The following is a 21,243-nucleotide window of genomic DNA, read 5'->3' on the forward strand; positions in this document are numbered from 1 at the left end:
GTTTTTGAGATACGGCACAACATGTAAAAAAAACCCTCCCCCTTTTTTACAAAATACTAATAACTCAAAAATGAAATTTTGAATCATCACCAAAAAAAATACAGATATTGAGATTAATATAACAAAGACATGTGTAAAGTTTTTAGCAATAGTCATAAATAGTTTTTGAGATATGGCGCGACATGTAAAAAAACCCTCCCCCTTTTTTACAAAATACTCAATAACTCAAAAATGAAATTTTGAATCATCACCAAAAAGTATACAGATATTGAGATTAATATAACTAAGAAGTGTTTAAAGTTTTAAGTCATAATCAAGAATCGTTATGGAGATACAGTGCGACATGTGAAAAAAACACACCCCTGTTTTAGTTATAAAGTGCCGTAACTCAAAAAGTTTAAATCTTATTTTCTCAAGTTACGGTGCGACATGTTTACGCCGGACAGACGGACGGACACCGGACATTTGTATACCATAATACGTCCCGTCAAAATTTTGACGGGCGTATAACAACGGTGGATTGAACCTGGTTTTATAGCGTTGAACCTCTCACGTGTGAGAGGTTTAGCACTTTGCTCAAAATCAAGAATTTGACAGTTGTATTCTATTCGTTTAATGTGTAGAGCGTTAAATTTTGCCATTTGATGATACTTCTTATTTTGATTTTTTTCCGTTTCAAAGGCACTATTGTCTTAAATCGTTGAGATCTTTAGCAATTATTCGTTTCATTATAAAAACAAGAAGATGCGATCTGATTGCCAATGAGACAGTGATCAACAGAGATCAAATAGAATGACGAAGATGCTAACAACTATGAGCAAAGCCAATATAGCACAGTACGCTCTCAAAGGGACCGCGATGACAGATATAAATTAAAACTAGAAACTTAAAAGCTTTATTTAAAATCAATAAACCTTTTTGAAATTCTGATTACACCAATTTTGTTTTGTCTGCTCTACATCAAAACTTAGTGCACTTTTAAACATTATTTATTTTTAATCATGACATAGCTTAAAAGCTATGATTATTTCGACACAAACAACTGGTGATCAACGCATTGCATGTTATATTTGCTTAACCTTGGAAATCGTGTAATTTTAAGAAAGGCGTGGCCGGCTTCATTGTCTATTAAAGATTTAATTGTCAATTTAAATCGAAGAAAAGCGTGAGAACTATAACGTTTTATTTTATTAGTACCTTATAAGTGCAAATGGTTAGGTTGACGTTTAATTGATGAACGTCAATTTATATAGAATCTTATTCTTCTAATGTATTCGTCAGTGCAATATCAGACAAACGTGACATAGTGTTAAAAAAGACAAATTAAGACTTAATTTCACTATTTTTAATTACTATTTGAATAAACGAAATGAAATATAAACTAGCCATGCATTGAAGACCTATTGATGACCTTCTGCTGTTGTCTCTTTGACACATTCCCCATTTCCATTCTCAATCTTATGTAATATTCAATGCGAGAGAGCAAATACTAAGCAAATACATGAAAACGGAAAAAAGCGCAATCAGCATAAATTCCTTTGTCAACCTTTGGTATAAATATTCCAATTTTAACCGACTTTTAATAGAACATACAAAGCAAGCTTAGACGGTTGTTTTCCATTCTATTAAGATGAATTTGTATGCCTTTGCAATCGTCATTTCCATATGTTTAATGCCAGCGTTAAGTGTATCCAATGACACGTTTGTTAGAAAATTAGGGAATCCTATTTTGCGATTAGAAAAAGAGAACAAATCCACGCCAAATGGTGAAATTATAAAAACCGGAGAAGGGATGAAGCACACAGGCCCAGCTGTCAACGCACCACGTTCGCTAAAGTTGTATCGTAGAAGTACCGGGAGTGGTTTGTCTGTATCACAAAGCGAGCAAATCGTGAATCTTCACAATGTTGCACGACAACAGGTCCAACCTCCAGCTTCGAATATGGCAAACATGGTAAGTAATTATTGTATCTCAGTAAAGGTTGAATAGTTACCACATGGACACATACGATGACACATGTGCTGCTAACAAAATATAATGACGACCAACAATATCAGAAACTAAAGACCACTAAAAACTGTCCCCCTCGTAAAATATGAAGCTGCAGACAACCTGATAATTGGTACTTATATGTACTTCGTATTGTCCCAACATAGCAAGTTTACAACTAACAAGAAGACTCGTGATAGATTGCAGGAAATAAATCACGATGCATAATACGAGCTAGTTATTCCGACTATTTCTTGTAAGTTAAGTATATGTACATGTAGTATTATTATAAGGGTAATAAATTCGATGGTCAGTCTACTTGAAATATAAATTGAGGCCATCGTTGTGAGGGGATTATTTGAGTGAATCATACTGCTAATAAAAAATACATTTTAAGCATGAACAGTGCCGTTCTTAAAAAAGGTTTGATTGTGATTATACACATTTCTAATAAAATCTGGTAAAAATTTAATTATGTCGTATAACAATGACAAAATTTAGGATACAAATTCAGCTACCACATCTTGATATGAATAAATTGTAATTCTGACGAGTTATAGGGATATACATAGCTTGTGGAACATTTTTTTTTTATAATAGTGCATGCGTAAAAAATGTGATCATTAATTTTTCATTTTCAGACCAAAAATCATCAAGGCATTCAAATAAGTCAGCACGCACGACATTACCAAATGTGTCATTTTTTAAAGTATTATACGGCACTGCGCGTTACGTTTGCGCGAAATAGCCCTTCATTCGAGATCAAAGCAACTTCCCACCTTTGGGCTTTCATCAAATTTAAAATATCATATAATTTATGGAATGACAAATGTGAAAACTGAAAAGATATAATTAAGACAAAATGCAGTTTTTTTTCATCTCCTCGACCGGATATTCTACCTTGCAACAGGCAACCTAGGGACCCTTAAAGGGTTAATACTCCCTACACCCGTTATAATCGGACGTAGCTGCGTACTTATATATCCCGAACAAAATCGTTTATCGTTCACAATATTTCAATTGTTTTACAGGGATTATGAACAATGTTATGATAGACTTGTTGAGTTGATTTTTATCAAAAATCCCTTTAGTGCTCTTGAATAATATAAAGGTTAACTTATATGTTGAAATAAGGTTCGTATTTGTTGCCATATTAGCGTATTTATGGTACATGGGAATATAGGAAGGGGTCAAAATTTCAGGACTCTTACTTGTCGTAGATTATTGTTTTGGACTTATGAAACCGATTTTGGCCAATCATAAGTCTTCATGAACATTACATTGTATAAAAACCGCAGGAAATACCCTGCTTGTAATGGGTATCTAAGCTTCACAATTTTCCGTACAAACAACGGTACATTGCCGGCTCATCTGCATGTTTGTCTAAAGAGTTGTCTATTTGAATGACAAAATTTGTCTGCAGTGCAAGAGGGTCTTCAGAAATACAGCGAAACTGTATACTCGTGTAGTGGTATTCCCCTTATGTGGATTCTAAAAAAAGACAGCTCATAAAGAATTTCTGGATAATTTTTAATCCCGATCTTTTTCTGACATTAGTTCAATCAAACTTTATATTTTTCAAACGTGTAAACCACTTTTTACAGAAAAGCGGGAGGTTCGCTAAGAAAAAAAAAAAAAGATTCATCTCACATTTTTTTCCTTAAATGTCCAGTACTAAATAAATTCATCATAGATATCAGGACTAAATTTTGTTTATACGCCAGACGCGCGTTTCGTCTACAAAAGACTCATCAGTGACGCTCGAATCCAAAAAAGTTAAAAAGGCCAAATAAAGTATGAAGTTGAAGAGCAGTGAGGAAAATGGCAATTGTTATCTTATAGCTCGTTTATGTTTATGTGTGTGTTGCATTGTTGTTCGTTTTTTTTTGGTTACACTTCAGTGTTTCGTTGTTTTCCTCTTAAATTTGATGTGTTTACATCAGTCAAGTTTGTAACCCAGATTTTTTTAAACCGCTTTCGAACAGCAGTAAACTACTGTTGGCTTTATTTTTCCTCATGTAAAATTGAGAATCCCGTAAAAGAAATAATCCACATTGCATTTCAACATAAAATGGGTAGCATACACTATACATTTAGGGATACAAATGTACCATACGATATGTTTTTTTAATAGTGAACACAAAAGGGAAAATATGCTTCACAGAACAAACGATCAGTATGGTGGAATTTCCTGTTGACAACATATTTGTTGAATTTAGGTTGTCTTTTTCAACAAATTGTCGGCATTCCTATGGGAACGAACTGTGCGCCATTCCTTACCAACCTCCTCTTAATTTTCATATGAATCGGAGTTCCTTCGTACACTTTAAAAAAACAAAAAGATCAAACAGGCCAGGTTATTTAGTTCTACATTCAGATATATTGATGATGTTCTTTTCATTAACAATCCGAACATTTCTGATTGTGATCCATTAATATATCCCCCAGAACTAGCTATATATAGAAATTAGAAAAACAACAGATCGACTCCATCCGACTCAATTTGATACTTGTACATCGAATTTGACATAGTCATCTCGGTAACGGAATCTATAACAAAGGAGACGATTTGTCCTTTGAAATTATCAATTTGGGCCAACTTAGAAGTAATATACAAACTTCACCTAACTATGGGATATAAAACGTCATTAGTATTTGAGTATTTGACCCAAACTAGGGGTACGTCGACAAACATATTCATCGAAAGATATTTATCAAGACTATGCAGATTAAGATTCCGCATCAACTTCCCAAATAATACAGGATTGGATAGATTCTTGGTACTGACGTTGATTACGATCGTACTCACTTGTTATATTATTCTTTTATTTGCCGTAATGAATATTACTTTTACTGTTTGGTCGGTTTATGGTGATGTGCTTTTGACGTGACTCTGTACTTGTGCATTCCGTCGTTATGTCCATGTTCTATGATTTGATTGACCATTTAATTGGGGACATTGCATATTTATTTTACTTTTTACGGACTTTCTATTTTAAAAAGTATTAATAATACATGAGGAGAAATACACAGTAGGGACTCTGAAAAGATCATGATTTTGTGAGAAAAACCCCTTAAATATGGAAAAAAAAGCTTTTTGAATAATAAAAAGTTAGAAACACTGGTTTGTATGCAATGAATAGAATGTGGCATATTACCCTAATAAGGAATACGAAATAGTGACATTGAGAAAACAAACATGAACAGTTAAATTCCGAAAAACAACTCCCTTTAAATATGACTGTCCTTGTTAATAAAAGGACAAAATTTGGATTACAAATGTTAAGGAAGTCGTTTTACAGACTTATGAAAGGAAAGGCGATTTCTTGTACTGTTGACATCTTTTCGACAGACACATCTTTGCTGCTGTGTATTAGAGCAAGGTTCAAGGCATGTGCCTAACAGCGGTTATAATTTGCTTCTGGATTTAGTTGAAAGGTCCTCGCTTGTACACCGCTGTACTTGCCTGCCATGTTTGCAACCCCGTCATAGGACCGTACACGAATTTTGTTAATATCAAGGTCGAGATCTGCTTAAAATAGAATGACATCAGAGATCGCAGTCCCCTTTACAGATTCGGCTTGTGACCGGAGCCTACACATTCCAATCTTATAATACCCATGTTGTTATTTTCGAGATCCAAAAACGGAAGCATATATAATGACATTTGTTCATTGGTTGCCTTGTCTGAACACTCTTACACTCGATGACGGCAAAGCAGGATACACATTCACGCATGCATCAATAACTTGGACTAAAAAACTCTCCTCCACTAACACATTGTGGATGTCTGGCCCTTGAAGCAACACTTAAAGATGAAGGATCTGATAATATGTCGTCTGCTTTTGGTTTACTCTTACAAAGTTGCCATGAAATTGCTCTGGAGCACCTGAGATCACCCCAAGTTTTTTGTGGGGTTCGTGTTGCTTAGTCTTAAGATTTCTATGTTGTGTCTTCTGTAATTTTATTTGTCTGTATGTCTTATTATTTTTAGCCATAGGGATGTCAGTTTATTTTCAGTATACGAGTTACATTCTACCTTCCACAGAACAAAATAACTTCAAATGTTTTTCTAGTACATGTTTATTTGTTGCTATGTTATTTTTATGACCTGCAGATATTATACTGGCAATTCCAGAATTTTTCCATGGTGCGCAGAAAATTCAGCAGTACCTACTACACATCGCTTAGCTCTCGTGTCTTTTTTTCACAAGTAACAGAAGATTCCTCAAGCCCCGTATTTTACAAAACTTTGAATTTTTCGAAAAACTACGTATTTTTTATCCCAGGAATCTAGGAATAGATATAGTCAGGAAAATGGCTTTTGTAATCTTATAGTTCGTTTTTATGTATTACATTTTAGTATTTCTATAGTGTCGTTGTTCTCCTCTTATATTCGATAATAAACTCATCATAGATACCATACCAGGGGAAAAAAAATCTATTTTTTTCTAAAGTCATAGCCACCCCTAGTGTGGTTTCTGTCTTACCTAGGCCGTAAAAGGCAACTTTTTTGGGGTCTTAAGAGTCATTCTCTGTAAAAACCAAAGAAATTCATGGGACTGTTCACACCAATGTCACAGATTTTCAATATCTTTTCAATATTAAGCCCATATGATGCCCTGATAACAAAAATAACTTTCATTTTTGTTTTTGGGGTTTCTGTTGCCATGGTTACAGGTCCCATATATATAAGCCAAGTAACAGAGTAGCAAAATCTCAAAATGCATCATTTTTCAACTTTCATTATTTTTAACAAATATACATTTTTAGCCTAAATCATAGGTATACTGAACAAACAAAGGTCTCGATCAACACATTAAAGTAAACAGACATTGTCTTGAACCCATTCAAAACATTAAAACTTGTATCTGAAAAGTGCCGATTTTGCATTTTTTCAAACTGCTGAAAAAGGCATTTTTTAGTAAATTTCAAAATAATTTTATTTTTTTTCCCAACGTCACATTTTATTGTTATGCCTCCAAAATGATCTTCATATATCACTCTTTTACCAAGAAAAAGATTGGGTGTGTGTTTTTTGTTGTTAAAAAAAAAAATTGTTCAAAATTTTCTGAAATTTGGCAAAACTTGAAATTGCATTGTGCAGATTAAAAGAAAGTTAGTGGTTATATTCGTCAATTTCAAAGTTTTTCTTATTTAACTTTGTAAAACCATACTGATAAGGAATTGTTTTGATACACAACTAATATTATTCAAAATAAATATCAATAACAGTTGCTATGGAAACACATTACAAAGAACATTGCAGTTGGCTTCAGACCACAATTAATTCCCTTTTTCCATGGCCTTTGAATATAGTTCCCAATTATCATAAGGGGTATTTCTTCCTAAGTATTCTGTCTACTGTTTTCTTTGAAATGCTTACTATCTAATTGGTCCTATCAGTTGCATATATATAATGAAATAAGTAAAACATGTGAAAAAAAAATATTGTTTAAAGTGAAAGTAGTGATTTGGTCAAAATGAAAGTAAGGTAAAATTCACAATGGAAAATCCCTTATCAAATGGCAAAATTCAAAAGCTTAGCTAAAACAAGTCAAAAGAATGAATAACAGCTGTCATATTCCTGAGTTGGTACAGATATTTTCTAATGTAGAAATGGTGGATTAAACCTGGTTTTAAAGCTTGCTAAACCACTCACTTGTATGACAGTTGGATACATTTCTAGAGATGCAGGTAAAACATGCAACTTGAGATGCGACTATGACAAAATAATTGGCATTAACAAAAGAGATCAACAGAAAACTTGAAATCAGTTTTATTTTGCAGCTAGATGTCACATAATTTTTATTCTCAGTTATGTCTGGAATCATCTGAGAAACTTAATTATACAACATGGTCTGTGTCTAGAATGATAGTATATTTTGTTTGTGGCGCTAAGATTCAGCCTTTTCCAATGAATCAACAAAAGAACCAGAGGTTTCTGTTCTTAGAACTCAATTACATTGTTAGTGAATGAAGGACATCTTCTATATTTTGTGGAAAAACAGTTGTAATAATTTTCTTCATTCTTTCAAGTAATCTATTACAATAAACAAATTTGGAACTTTTAGAATACATATTCTAGGAACTCCTTTCTTCTTCTGAAATACACCTCATCCTAACTGCTTGTAAAAATTCATTAACATGGTGAAATTCATGATCTGGAAACTGCTGGATTATTTCTAAAAAAAGAAAGTATTTTATTTTACAAACTTAATCAAATATGAGGTATAAAGCAATTTTTACTAGTTTAAATAATTTTTTCATAATGATTGATGCTTACACAAAATTCAAAAGATAGTTTTGTTTTTCTCATGGTTAACTTTTGAGTGCATTATTTATGCACTTTTTATACATCATTTACAGGACTATTATGGCATACCGTTGTCCGTTTGTCTATCGGTCATCAACATGTCGGACATGAACTCAATAAACTGCTGCGCCATGAGTGCATGATACTCCCTTCGTCTTGTGTGTAAGTTTTATGCCATAATCATCAATATTTTCTGAGATACAGCTCGACATGTGGAAAAAAAAACTTTCATACCAAAAAAATTCAATAACTCTAAATATAAACATTTTGAATCATCACCAAAAATTTGGATAAGTCTTCTCAAGTTACAGTGCGACATGTTTACGCCAGACAGACAGACGGACAGACGGAGGACATTTGTATACCATAATACGTCCTAGGCATATAAAAATGTGTTAACCAATTTGCATAGATAGAACCAAGCTTGATACAGCTCTGAATTTGGATTGTGATTAAACATTTGACAATTAAGCTATTATGGTGCAATATCCAAACTCTAAATAGATTCAGCATGTCAAAGAACCCCAAGATTTCAATTTTTGTTGAAATCAAACAAAGTTAAATTTGGGAATTTGATGTGGACCAACTTGAAAACTGGGCCCACAATCAAAAATTTAAACACATGTTATCAAAAATCTAAACACATGTTTAGATTCAGCATAACTAAGAACCCCAAGAATTCAATATTTGTTAAAATCAAACTAAGTTTAATTTTGGACCCTTTGGAACATAATGTAGACCAATTTGAAAATTGGACCCAAAATCAAAAATCTAAATACACAGTTTGATTGAGCATATCAAAGAACACCAGGAATTCAATTGTTTGATGAAATCACTTGGAACCTTTAGACCTCAATATGGACAAATTTGATAACAGGACCCAAAAATCACAATACATGGTTAGATTCAGCATGTAAAAGAACCCCTTACATTACTGTTTTGTAAAAATCAAACTAAGTTTAATTTTGGACCCTTTGGACCTTAATGTAGACCTATTTGAAAACGGGACCCAAAATTAAAAATTGAAATACACAGTTAAATTGGGCTTATCAATGAACCTCAAGAATTAAATTTTTGATAAAATCAAACTAAGTTTAATTTTGGACCCTTGGGACCTTATTAATGTAGATCAATTTGAAAACGGGACCCATAATTAAAAATCTAAATAGACAGTTAGATTTCACATATCAAAGAACCCCAATAATTCAATTTTTGATAAAATCAAACAAAGTTTAATTTTGGACCCTCAATCGACCAATTTAAAAAAGGGACCCAAAATCCCAAAACTTAATACATGTTTAGATTCGGCACATTAAAGAAGCTCCAAAATTCAAGAATAAATTTTTAAACTGCATTGAAATGAGTCAAAAAATAAGCAATTTATAAAAAGTAATAGAAAAGTATTGTTTCTGAGTCATGTTTCTCCCTATTGCATAAATATTTCTGATTAAAAGAAAAATTTGGCTCTTATTTTGGCCTATTGATGTTATAATCACTTGTAACCATTAAAATTGGTATTAAGTATAGCATGTATAGATTCCCAAATGATGTTGACTGGAGCTGGACAAAAGATTTTTTATTAGATAAATGACCCCCCCCCTTTTTGCCAAAAAAGGGAGATCCTATATATAGCTAGTTTGTGGGGGTTGAGTAAAACGTTTAAACACAAATTTAAAATATTGATTGAGAAACTGTTTTTGGTGATTTACAAGGCAAAACACTTTTTAGTCTGTCTAAATAATACCTGTGATAAAAATTCCATGATGCTACTTATAGAAGTGATGCTGTTTCATTCACTTAAATTCTTGCCTGTGTTACATCACTCTGAAAAATAAAAGGTTTCTGATGAATTCATGTTAAATTGCTATTTCCCCTGGTTAATTCTGAGGAATATGTCAAATAAATCTGGTTTTGACATGAATATCAATTATGTGGTCATTTTTATAAATTTCCTGAATATAAAACTTTGAATTTTCGAAAAACTAAGGATGTTCTTATCCCAGGAATATACTACCTTAGCCGTATTTGGCACAACGTTTTGGAATTTTGGATCCTAAATGCTCTTCAACTTCGTACTTGTTTGGCTTTATAAATATTTTGATATGAGCGTCACTGATGAGTCTTATGAAGACGAAACGCGCGTCTGGCGTACTAAATTATAATCCTGGTACCTTTGATAACTATTTACACCACTGGGTCGATGCCACTGCTGGTGGACGTTTCGTCCCCGAGGGTATCACCAGCCCAGTAGTCAGCACTTCGGTGTTGACATGAATATCAATTATGTGGTCATTTTTATAAATTTCCTGAATATTAAACTTTGAATTTTTGAAAAACTAAGGATGTTCTTATCCCAGGAATATACTACCTTAGCCGTATTTGGCACAACGTTTTGGAATTTTGGATCCTAAATGCTCTTCAACTTCGTACTTGTTTGGCTTTATAACTATTTTGATATGAGCGTCACTGATGAGTCTTATGAAGACGAAACGCGCGTCTGGCGTACTAAATTATAATCCTGGTACCTTTGATAACTATTTACACCACTGGGTCGATGCCACTGCTGGTGGACGTTTCGTCCCCGAGGGTATCACCAGCCCAGTAGTCAGCACTTCGGTGTTGACATGAATATCAATTATGTGGTCATTTTTATAAATTTCCTGAATATAAAACTTTGAATTTTCGAAAAACTAAGGATGTTCTTATCCCAGGAATATACTACCTTAGCCGTATTTGGCACAACGTTTTGGAATTTTGGATCCTAAATGCTCTTCAACTTCGTACTTGTTTGGCTTTATAAATATTTTGATATGAGCGTCACTGATGAGTCTTATGAAGACGAAACGCGCGTCTGGCGTACTAAATTATCATCCTGGTACCTTTGATAACTATTTGAAAAGTTTAAAAAAAAAAAGAGGAACATTTGTAACTACAATATAACTCAGTTATGGGCACATAAAATATTCACTCTAAGTGATCATGGCTGACCTATACTGTTTACTTCTATGTTCTTTGATCTCTAGTAGCGATATTATTCATTATCAATAATACAGCAAAAAAATATTTCATTTTTTGCCAGTAATAGTTTCTAGGGGTTCAATTCTATGCAATGATTTTATGATTATTTTTGATATAACATTTACTTTCTGTACACCTTTTCATTAACAGTTTGCATTGATAAATTTCTTTAAATGAATAAAATTGAGAATGGAATATTTATTACAATGATTACACAACCTTAGGAATAATGGATGTCAGCACTTCTGATTGTGACAAATTTTACCTTTCAACTGATGAGTTATGGAACTTTGTTAATTGGAAAATATCCCTTATGTTAGATGTCTTGGTACTTGTGTTTTATATTTGTATATTGGCTGTCTTATATTGTGTATATACTCTGTATGTACTGTATATTTATGAATTTCAAGTAGTGAGACTATTATAAAATATTGAATCTGAATCTGTCTTGATGTTAGATAGCATTGCTCAGCAATTGCATAAAATACAAAGTTAATTATAGTTCATAGTATAAATAAAATTTTCTTAAATGGATTGTTTTGGGGAAATACAGGGATAAATTATTTGCCAAAAAATTTTGGAAGAATAAAAAATTACTAAAGTGGGTTGATGTGGTCTGATAACATACATCTTCTGTTGTTTCCATCTTTTCTGGATATGTTGGCAGATTCCCTTTTCTTCTTGTTGATTTAACCTTTAAAATAAATTTTAATTAATAGTATATACTAACAGGATCTAAATGCTAACAGCATCTATAATAAGCGGAAATATTTGCTTGTAATAAAAATTAAATAGCAAGATATAAATTTAAACAGCAATTAATTCCCTTCATATTCAATCACTGTATCTTACTAAATATATAAGGCATTAGCAGTTTAACAAAATATTTTCTATAGGGGAAGTAAATTTATATTTTTGATTATGTAAGAATAATAATTATTTACACAACAATTAAATTGATTCAGCTTATTTATATGGAGAATAAAAAATAAGAATCAGCAATGTAAACAGCAAATAAGTTTTGTAATTTTTCATGTTTTTGTTAAAATGCCTTTTTTTTTTCATAGACAAATAAACATTATTATGATACAGTTATAGTATCATTTGTTGAATAAATTAGGTGCAATTTGTGAAAAGGGATAAGACTCTCCAATATATTTTTTTCTAGCCTTCCTGACTCAGGGAATGTAGCAATTAGTCTCTATTCTGGTATGTGAAGACTTTGTATGACATACATGTATATCATAATAGTATTGCTAAACACATGCTGAACCTTTTGTGGAGATACAAGGATTACTTTTAAACAATATATTATTATTACCTCATTTCCCCTTCAAGTACTGCATCATTGACATCTATTCTTATTTTCTTCAGAAACAAAGTACAACATGCTGGAAAAAATTATAGCAATTATTTATAAAACTACAGTTAAACATTGAAACAAGTTCTGTGTTAATCTATACATGTATTGCTGTTCAAGATTTATTAATATTGCATACCAATTATACATTTGTTTAAGTGAAAGGTACTAAACCATACATAAATGTTCAACAGAGTACTCATCTATTTTCTATCATTATACAATTTTTTCTAGAATATTTGTTTTTCAATATAACTTTTTTTGGGAAGCTTGTTATTTACAGCTTCAAAACATTGTTAAAAGATACTCCTTATTTAGGATGTTTTAAAAACCCTATCAAATCTCAGGGTGGGGGGGGGGGGGGGGGGGGGGGGGGGATTTTGAATACACAATAAGGCAGGGGTGGGAAGGGTGATATTGAATGCAAATCATATATTTATATTCACAACCATAGTGTTATGTAAATAGGAGTTTTAAAGTTTTGACAATTTTACAGCTAAAGTACTGTTTTGAAATAAATATCAAATAATTCATAAATTGTAAAAATAATAGATTAAAACCATGCACTTATCATTCAGGTGCTTATAATAGGGTTTACCAAACAAAGAATAATTAACATAATGCCCAATTATTGAATTAAAAAATAATTATGAACATTATGATTGGATTTAAGTAAGCAAACATAATTAAAATAGAGAATAATGGGATGCAAATTTAAGCAGAATAACTGTGGAAAACAAAATAATAAGGTAATACAATATAGATTATAAATCACAGAATGGAGGACAAACATTAAAAAGAAATCAAATTATTACAGAAATCTAAATTTTAATTATAAAATTATTTTTCTTAGAATTGTACAGAATAATTATTTGTTTTAAAAATATAGAAAATGTGTAAAAAGTAAATAATACATAAATATTATAAGACCCCAATTCTTACACTCATGAAAGGAGGTAAATTAAATATCTGTTTTGAAACTAATTTAATACATAGAAAGTGCTCCTTTTTTTCATTAAAAGACATGTTTGCATTGTCTTAGTAATTGAGAATGTTTTAACAAATAGATAATAATGAAAATTTAAATATTACATAAACTAATCAAAACTATAAAAGGGGGAAAAGGGGGAGGTCATGTCAAGTTCTTTATATTTCCATTACTCACATTCTGTCTAGTTAATAAGATGAATAAAATCCTTTTCCTTTGGTCCGCTACTTGCTAGTTTAAGGCTACATGTAGTTCTGTAAGGTAACGACTTGAGTCCAGAATCCTGGATGTGGTCAATATCTAGATGAAAACTTTTTGTTGGCATAACATGCGACGTGCACAATTTGAATTGTTTTTTCTTCTTCATTTAATTGAAACGGCTGGTAAAAATACAATATTGATGTAAAGATCTAGAGCTACTGGTGGTTTTAGACCATTCTCAGACAAAATAGCAAATATTTGGTATGCACTGTCTGTGTTTTACTGTTTCAGTGTTTGGCACGAGCTTGATGAGTTCATCACAATCCACAAACTTTCGAGAGAAACTGCACTACATAGTATCTACCTTGATATATCTTATTTTTACCAACATTATTATGGTTTTATCAGTGTCTGCATTTCGTCTGCACTTTATTTTGGGCATTAACCCTTGTACTTCCTGTTGTTCCTTTATGTTTTCAATGAAGAAGAACCATAAGGGGAGATAATTCATAGACACATAGTTGATTTTTTTCAATTTTCAATCCACATTTTTTTTCTTAAATCAAAAAAACACATCCCTGAATTTTTTTTCATTTTTAAATGGGGGGTTTATCTTTATGATTTTGGCAATATTTTCTATAAAACTATCTCGGAAATTTTGTCAAAGCTTCAATGAATTTTGGTGAAATTTGGTTTTCATTTAGATGTCAGAATCACCCCCTTCTCCAATAGAAAATAAGCATATGAACACAATTGTCAGCCAAATGTGTGATATATTTTTAGAAAGGCAAAGGTAACAGCTTTTAGATGTGATAACTGTCTGCATCTTTTACTGTCAGGATTAAGGGGAAAAAAGCATTGATATTTAGGAAATTTTTTAGAATTTTCATTGAAAAAAAAGCCCAAAATCAAAATGGCCGCCATTTCCATAGTAACAAAGCCCAAAATTAATTTCTAAAGTGTTAGTTGTTAATTATATTAGTTATGTAGTACGTGTACAAAGAATGGTAAAAATCTGTGACATAGGTGTGATTTTGGTCCTTACAGAGAATGGCTCTTAAATGCCATTCAAATTTGTGCTTGTTTGGCTTTATATCTAGTTTGATCTCAGCGTCAGATGTGTAGACGAAACGCGCGTCTTGCGTATTGATATAATCTATTTAAGAACGACTTTTCCCTACTGTCTTTTTACGAGAAAAACAAATATGCACAGTAAAGTGCATACCAAATAGCGCATCCACGGATGATTTTGAAGCAAGGAACTTTGTGAAGTTTTCTCTGCTTTTGTCCGAACACCATGAGCGTACAACTTGTTTTAAAACAAGATATGGTTTGAAAGTCGCCAATAAGACAAATATATTTTCCGGAAGGGGTCGTGTATTCAACAGCTTGAGTTGTTTGTACTTAATCAAATCCAACACAATTTACAAAACTAAATACTTTCTGATTCTTTGTACACAAATGTGCCTGCTTGGGAATTTGAATAAATGAGGGTGATTTTACTTTGTAAGTAACAGTTTTTTTTGTGTTATAGTACCATCCACATCAGATAATTTTGCAATCTCAGAGTATGGAGGTCCATAATAATTATCAACGGTACCAGGATTATAATTTAGGACGCTAGACGCGCGTTTCGTCTACATCAGTGACGCTATTTTTTTTTTATGAAAGTGAAATCTGAATATGAGCTAGATGGCTTCAAATTGGACTTGGCTGTCCCAGCAACACTGACACTCATCTATAGCTATTGCTAATGTTCGTTCTTTTGAATTTCATGATTTTATTTTGAATACCTTTTGACTTTCTCAAGATTCACTTTGTCTTCCTTTTTTAAACATTTCGTTCTATGTTTTTTCTAGGTAATGTTTTACTTTTCAAATTGGTTCTGACATTTCCATAAACAACACGACGGGTGCCACATGTGGAGCAGGATCTGCTTACCCTTCCGGAGCACCTGAGATCACCTCTAGTTTTTGGTGGGGATTGTGTTGTTTACTAAGTATTCTTTAGTTTTCTATGTTGTGTCATGTGTACTATTGTTTGTCTGTTTGTCTTTTTCATTTTTAGTCATGGCGTTGTCAGTTTATTTAAGATTTATGAGTTTGATTGTCCCTTTGGTATCTTTCGTCCCTCTTCCATAACTGAAGTTTTTACTCTAGAAGTTAAAATACTGGTACCGACTGTACTTATAATAGATAAATACTTTCTCAAACGCCCTTTAATCATCAATAACACTAGATACGTATCGGCAATGTACATTTGATACGATGGTTGAATTTTGGTCCTCAATGCTCTTCAACTTCGTACTTTATTTGATATTTTTAACTCTTTGGGATTCGAGCGTCACTGATGAGTCTTTTGTAGACGAAACGCGCGTCTGGCGTATGTACTAAATTTAGTCCTGGTATCTATGATGAGTTTATTTAAGAGTTTTGGCGACTTCTCGTGCATCATGAAAGGGATTTTTGTTCGGGGGGGGGGGGGTCTACAAAGACATGAAAAGTTATAAAATATCAGAGATGCACAAATTGTGTTAACTTGTCATTATTTTCCAAAAATAATGTTTTGGCAAGCGTTAATTGTACGTATGTGCCTTTGAATTAATGTAGAGGATCAAACTTATATGTTTACATATATGTAATGAATGATGGTATGATACTAAACCCCTCACGGGGAGGATTGTGCCTGATATTCATATGATGAAGACATAATTTTTCGGTCAGTTTAATTGAAGTCTGGAGCTGGCATTTCAGTTAACTGCTAGTAGTCTGATGTTATTTATGTATTGTTGTCATTTTGTTTATTTTCTTTGGTTACATCTTCTGACATCAGACTTGGGAATTCTCTTGAACTGAATTTTAATGTGCGTATTGTTATGCGTTTACTTTTCTGCATTAGATAGAGGTATAGGGGGAGGGTTGAGATCTCACAAACATGTTTAACCCCATCGCATTTTTGCGCATGTCCGAGTAAAGAGCCTCTGACCTTTGCTAGTCTTCTATTATTTTAAATTTTAGTTTCTTGTGTACAATTTGGAGTTTAGTATGGCGTTCATTATCACTGAACTAGTATATATATTTGTTTAGGGCCAGCTGAAGCACGCCTCCGGGTGCGGGAATTTCTCGCTGCATTGAAGACCTGTTGGTGACCTTCTGCTTTTGTCTGCTCTATGGTCGGGTTGTTGTCTCTTTGACAGATTCCCCATTTCCATTCTCAATTTTATTTTTATTAGTATGGTTGCGAATTATTTGGTTTAAGTATTAGTAATATCAGAAACGATTCATTTAAAATTGGGTTACTTGGTTGTCATCGGCAATTACATTCATTAAAATAAATTCATCTCAGATGTTTGCTTATTTGAACAGATTCGTTACGTCTATTAAAGACGCGTTAGTCACGCTCGTAGAAAAATATGTTAAAAAGGTCGAATAACTGTATTCTAAAATACGAATCCGTTGAACTGCAAATAAATTTAGTAATATATAATGAAAATCTCCGCCTTAACAAATCATGGTTTTTTTTATGTTGTAGCACTGGGATAATGAGTTGGCAGCAAAAGCACAAGAATATGCCAACCAATGTATCTGGGGACACAACTCGGCTAGATCAAACTCGCCTTCGACATTCTCTTATGTCGGGGAGAACATTTACGTCCAAACCAGTATGTAAGAAAGGCATTCTAAAGCTACGATAATATGTAAAGTTATATTCACATGTATTTATCTGCAAATTATGAAACACAGAGGATTTAGCGAACAAACTATTTTTAATTTTTTTTTTAATTCAAACTAGTTTTCCTCAAAGGAAAAAGTAGCATACAAACCATGTGCTCACGTTATACAGTTTTACACAGCACTTAAGGGACATTCAATTCTTACATTACATTTTTATCATGTAACCAATAATAGATAGCCAGTTAAGATATAAAAAAAGGAAATGTGGTGCGATTATAAATGAGACAAATTTTCACGAATGACAAATTAAAAAATATTCAAACGAGTAAACTATCGGCCTAATTTATGTAAAAAATGAACGGGAGGCAAATTTGCCCCACAGCATCAAACAACCCCTAAATTGCAGGATCCTGAATGGGGATAGGCATGCTGAGAGGTAAAACATGATAGCTGGATCCCAACCCTCCTTTAACCTAGGACAGTCCGTGTAACATTACAACATGAGAACGAACTATAGAAATCAGTTGAAAAAGGCATTTATCATAAGAATATAAATAGAAATACATTTGATAAAAGGACAGAGTGGACGTGAGCGGGTACATGTACATCCCAACAACAAAAAAGGATATACAGAGAACTCAGTTCAAAGTCACTTACAACAGTTAATAAAATCAATCTTGAATATAAAATTAAGTCTTTATGTTAACGAGGTTGCAAACTTGTTGTGACGCCTCGGCCGATTCGGAATAAACTTCTATGGTATGTAGTTAGACATTATTAAATTTACGTGTATGTAACCAAACAAGATGTAGTATGATTGCCAATGAAACAACTCTCCACAAAAATGACACAGAAATTAACAACTATAGGTCACCGTACGGCCTTCAACAACGAGGAAAGCTCATACCGCAAAGTCAGCTATAAAAGGCCCCGAAACAATTCAAATTAGAAAACTGTCGGCTTTATTTCTGTACAAAAAATGAACGAAAAACAAATATATAACACATAGGCAAACGACAACAACTGAATTACAGGCTTTTGACTTGGGACAGGCACAATACACAATGTTGCGGGATTAAACATGTTAGCGGGATCCCAAGCTCCCCGAATCCTTGGACAGTGCTATAACAGTATAACATGAGAACGAACTATAAAAATCAGTTGAAAAAGGCTCAACTCATCAGATGGACAAAAATATGATTGGACGTGGCCAGGTACTTGTACATCCAAACAACAAAAGACACGATACAATTCTGAGAGTACTCGCAGTTAACCGACTGCTAGTTCAATGCCACTTACAACTAAAAAAATTAATTGATGCATCTAAGACTAAATATTTTCAGACACAATGAACACGGATGTCCTTGAAAGCGGTTTCACAGCGTGGGACGACGAGAAAAATGGATTTCACTACGATACAAATATGTGTTCTAATGCACCATGTGGACATTACACACAAGTAAGTGCTTCCAAAACACCAAACGTACATTCACACAAGCAAATTCTGTATGTACACTATATGCACAATGTCACGTGGACAATATACACAAGGTGGTCCTTTCAACTTTTAAAATATTTTTCATCAATTGATAAATACATGTCCTGTGTATAGGAGTACATTTGTTGATACACGTAGCTCACTATACGTTATTGAATTTTTACATTGGCAAGACCATTCGGTAACTTATAATTGCTGCGATCTCTCTCATTTAAACTATTTCGATAGTTGTCTCAAAGTTTAACATATTTCTTATTTTTTGTATTGTGTTTTTTTTTTATACATAGTTATTGTAATAATGAGTACATCGGTATATTGTAGATGTTTCAAAGCAGTGATTTTATGCACTCGAAATTTGATCAAAACCGTCGCTTAACTGCATCTATATTAGTTTATACGTTTGACACATTATTATCATTTTCGTGTTTTTAGATTATCTGGGCAGGGAGTACTGCATTAGGATGCGGAGTTTCTAATTGTCCCTCCATGACAAACCTTCCGGAATACGACTTCGTTGATTATTGGGTATTTTTAGTGTGTAATTATGGACCAGGGTAGGTACAATGCAAACTAAATGTCTAAGTATTATATTTGGTGACTGGCAGAATATCGAATGTAAAAACGATTACAAATACTTACTTGGAGGCACTGAAGAATATGTATCACTCACCTACTTAATATACTTTAATGAAATATTTCAAACATTGAAGACTACCATATCCAATTTAAATAAAAATGTTGATCTTGTATTGGTGCTATTATTTTCCATTTCCGTTTTTCTTTATCTTCTTACATTTTCCCAGAAATTGCCTTGCTGATTATCTTTAGATTTTGCCATTTGAATAGGGACTTTCCGTTTTGAATTTTCCTAGGAGTTCATGATTTTAGTCCCATGTCATTTTTGTTCTTGCTTTATATTGTATTCTAAATAATAGACAATTCTTGAATATAACCACTATGGTTAATTGTTGGTAATGTTGAAGATTATTGTAAAAACAAGTATAGACGGAGAGGGACGCCAAGTGATGATAAAAACTATCTGAGCTGAGAATGAGTAGGACCGGAAACGTGTTTCACATTAGTGTGATAGAAAAATAGACACAACAGGTCTTCTTCCCATCAGTAGTAAAACCCTTGCTAAAAGTGTGATGTCCATTTGGCTATGCGGGATGTCGAAGTAAGAAGCCTGTGTGGCCATAACGGGGGACGTTAGATCCTATGCCTCGTGTCTCTGAACGTTAAGAACACCTGTATCAACTCTTTGAGAGATCTGTAGGTGGGATTTTGCAAGACTCAAATTCCTCATTTACCAAAGGCAGTCTAAATTTCTTTGACCTACGAGACGTCTCGGACGGCTTATATTACATAACGTATCTTTTGTATTATTTGTTGAATTGTTATCATCCTGACCATTGATGGATACTTGTTACAGGACGTTAAGAAAGTAACAATCAATCTCGGCCAAATATTTGTACTTTTTAAGGATCTAACAATAAAATTGGCTTACTTATAACCGATGAAAACAACAATTTCACCAGATTTAAATTTTTTTTAGTATTTGTCCCAAACTGTACTAGGACACCTCCTTAAGTTGTTAACGTCGAACGTTAGATTTTCGTCACTTTTTATGGACTTCTCCCTCTTACATTGGAGTTCGATTTTTAAAATTTCTACAGAAATACCGGCCTATATTCTGAAAATTTATCAAAATAGTTTATAGTAGTTCTAGTAATCATACAACATTATTTCCCCCTATTACTGATTGTAGAGGTAATATAAATGGGAGATTACCGTACGTTGAAGATACGTCAGGAAGTAGCACTGGTACTGGCGGAGAACCTGCAACAAGTATAAATGGATGCCGGAAATGAAAATTTTTAACAAGTAAGTAGCTCTTCACTGCACGGTGTATTAAATAGGAGTTGCCTTTATATTAAAAAAAAATATGAATGATAACAGTTTAATACGTTAATAACTTTTTCAGATAACAGGGAAAATACAGGGCATGAAATGAATAATATAAAACAGGCTTCGAAATAATACAGTTGAAAATCATAGAATTGTATTGCAAATGTTTTCGAGGGTATTACCAGCCCAGTAGTCAACACTTCGGTTGACATGAATATCAATCATGTGGTAATTTTTATAAATATCGGTTAACAAAACTTTGAATTTTTCGAAAAACTAAGGATTTTCTT

The 21,243-nt window shown here is 32.9% G+C and overlaps 1 protein-coding gene and 1 long non-coding RNA gene across 2 annotated transcripts; one reads left to right on the forward strand and one right to left on the reverse strand.

Moving 5' to 3' along the window:
- Positions 1-1,578: 1,578 nt before the first annotated feature.
- On the forward strand, positions 1,579-20,893 carry LOC139504570 (GLIPR1-like protein 1; the record flags this gene model as incomplete). The annotated part of the gene is given in 5 exon segments (XM_071294652.1): positions 1,579-1,954; positions 17,405-17,534; positions 18,891-19,006; positions 19,478-19,599; positions 20,814-20,893. Coding segments are annotated over 5 exon segments (772 nt in total), but the record flags the coding sequence as incomplete, so codon positions are not given.
- Positions 7,943-14,430, reverse strand: LOC139504571 (uncharacterized). Its single transcript, XR_011659284.1, has 5 exons — positions 13,850-14,430; positions 12,646-12,715; positions 11,953-12,018; positions 10,051-10,130; positions 7,943-8,175 (listed from the first exon to the last, which is right to left on the reverse strand). It is a non-coding gene; the product is annotated as an uncharacterized lncRNA (long non-coding RNA).
- Positions 20,894-21,243: the final 350 nt, after the last annotated feature.

The sequence above is a fragment of the Mytilus edulis genome, unplaced genomic scaffold, assembly GCF_963676685.1.
Source record: "Mytilus edulis unplaced genomic scaffold, xbMytEdul2.2 SCAFFOLD_263, whole genome shotgun sequence".
Taxonomy (NCBI): domain Eukaryota; kingdom Metazoa; phylum Mollusca; class Bivalvia; order Mytilida; family Mytilidae; genus Mytilus; species Mytilus edulis.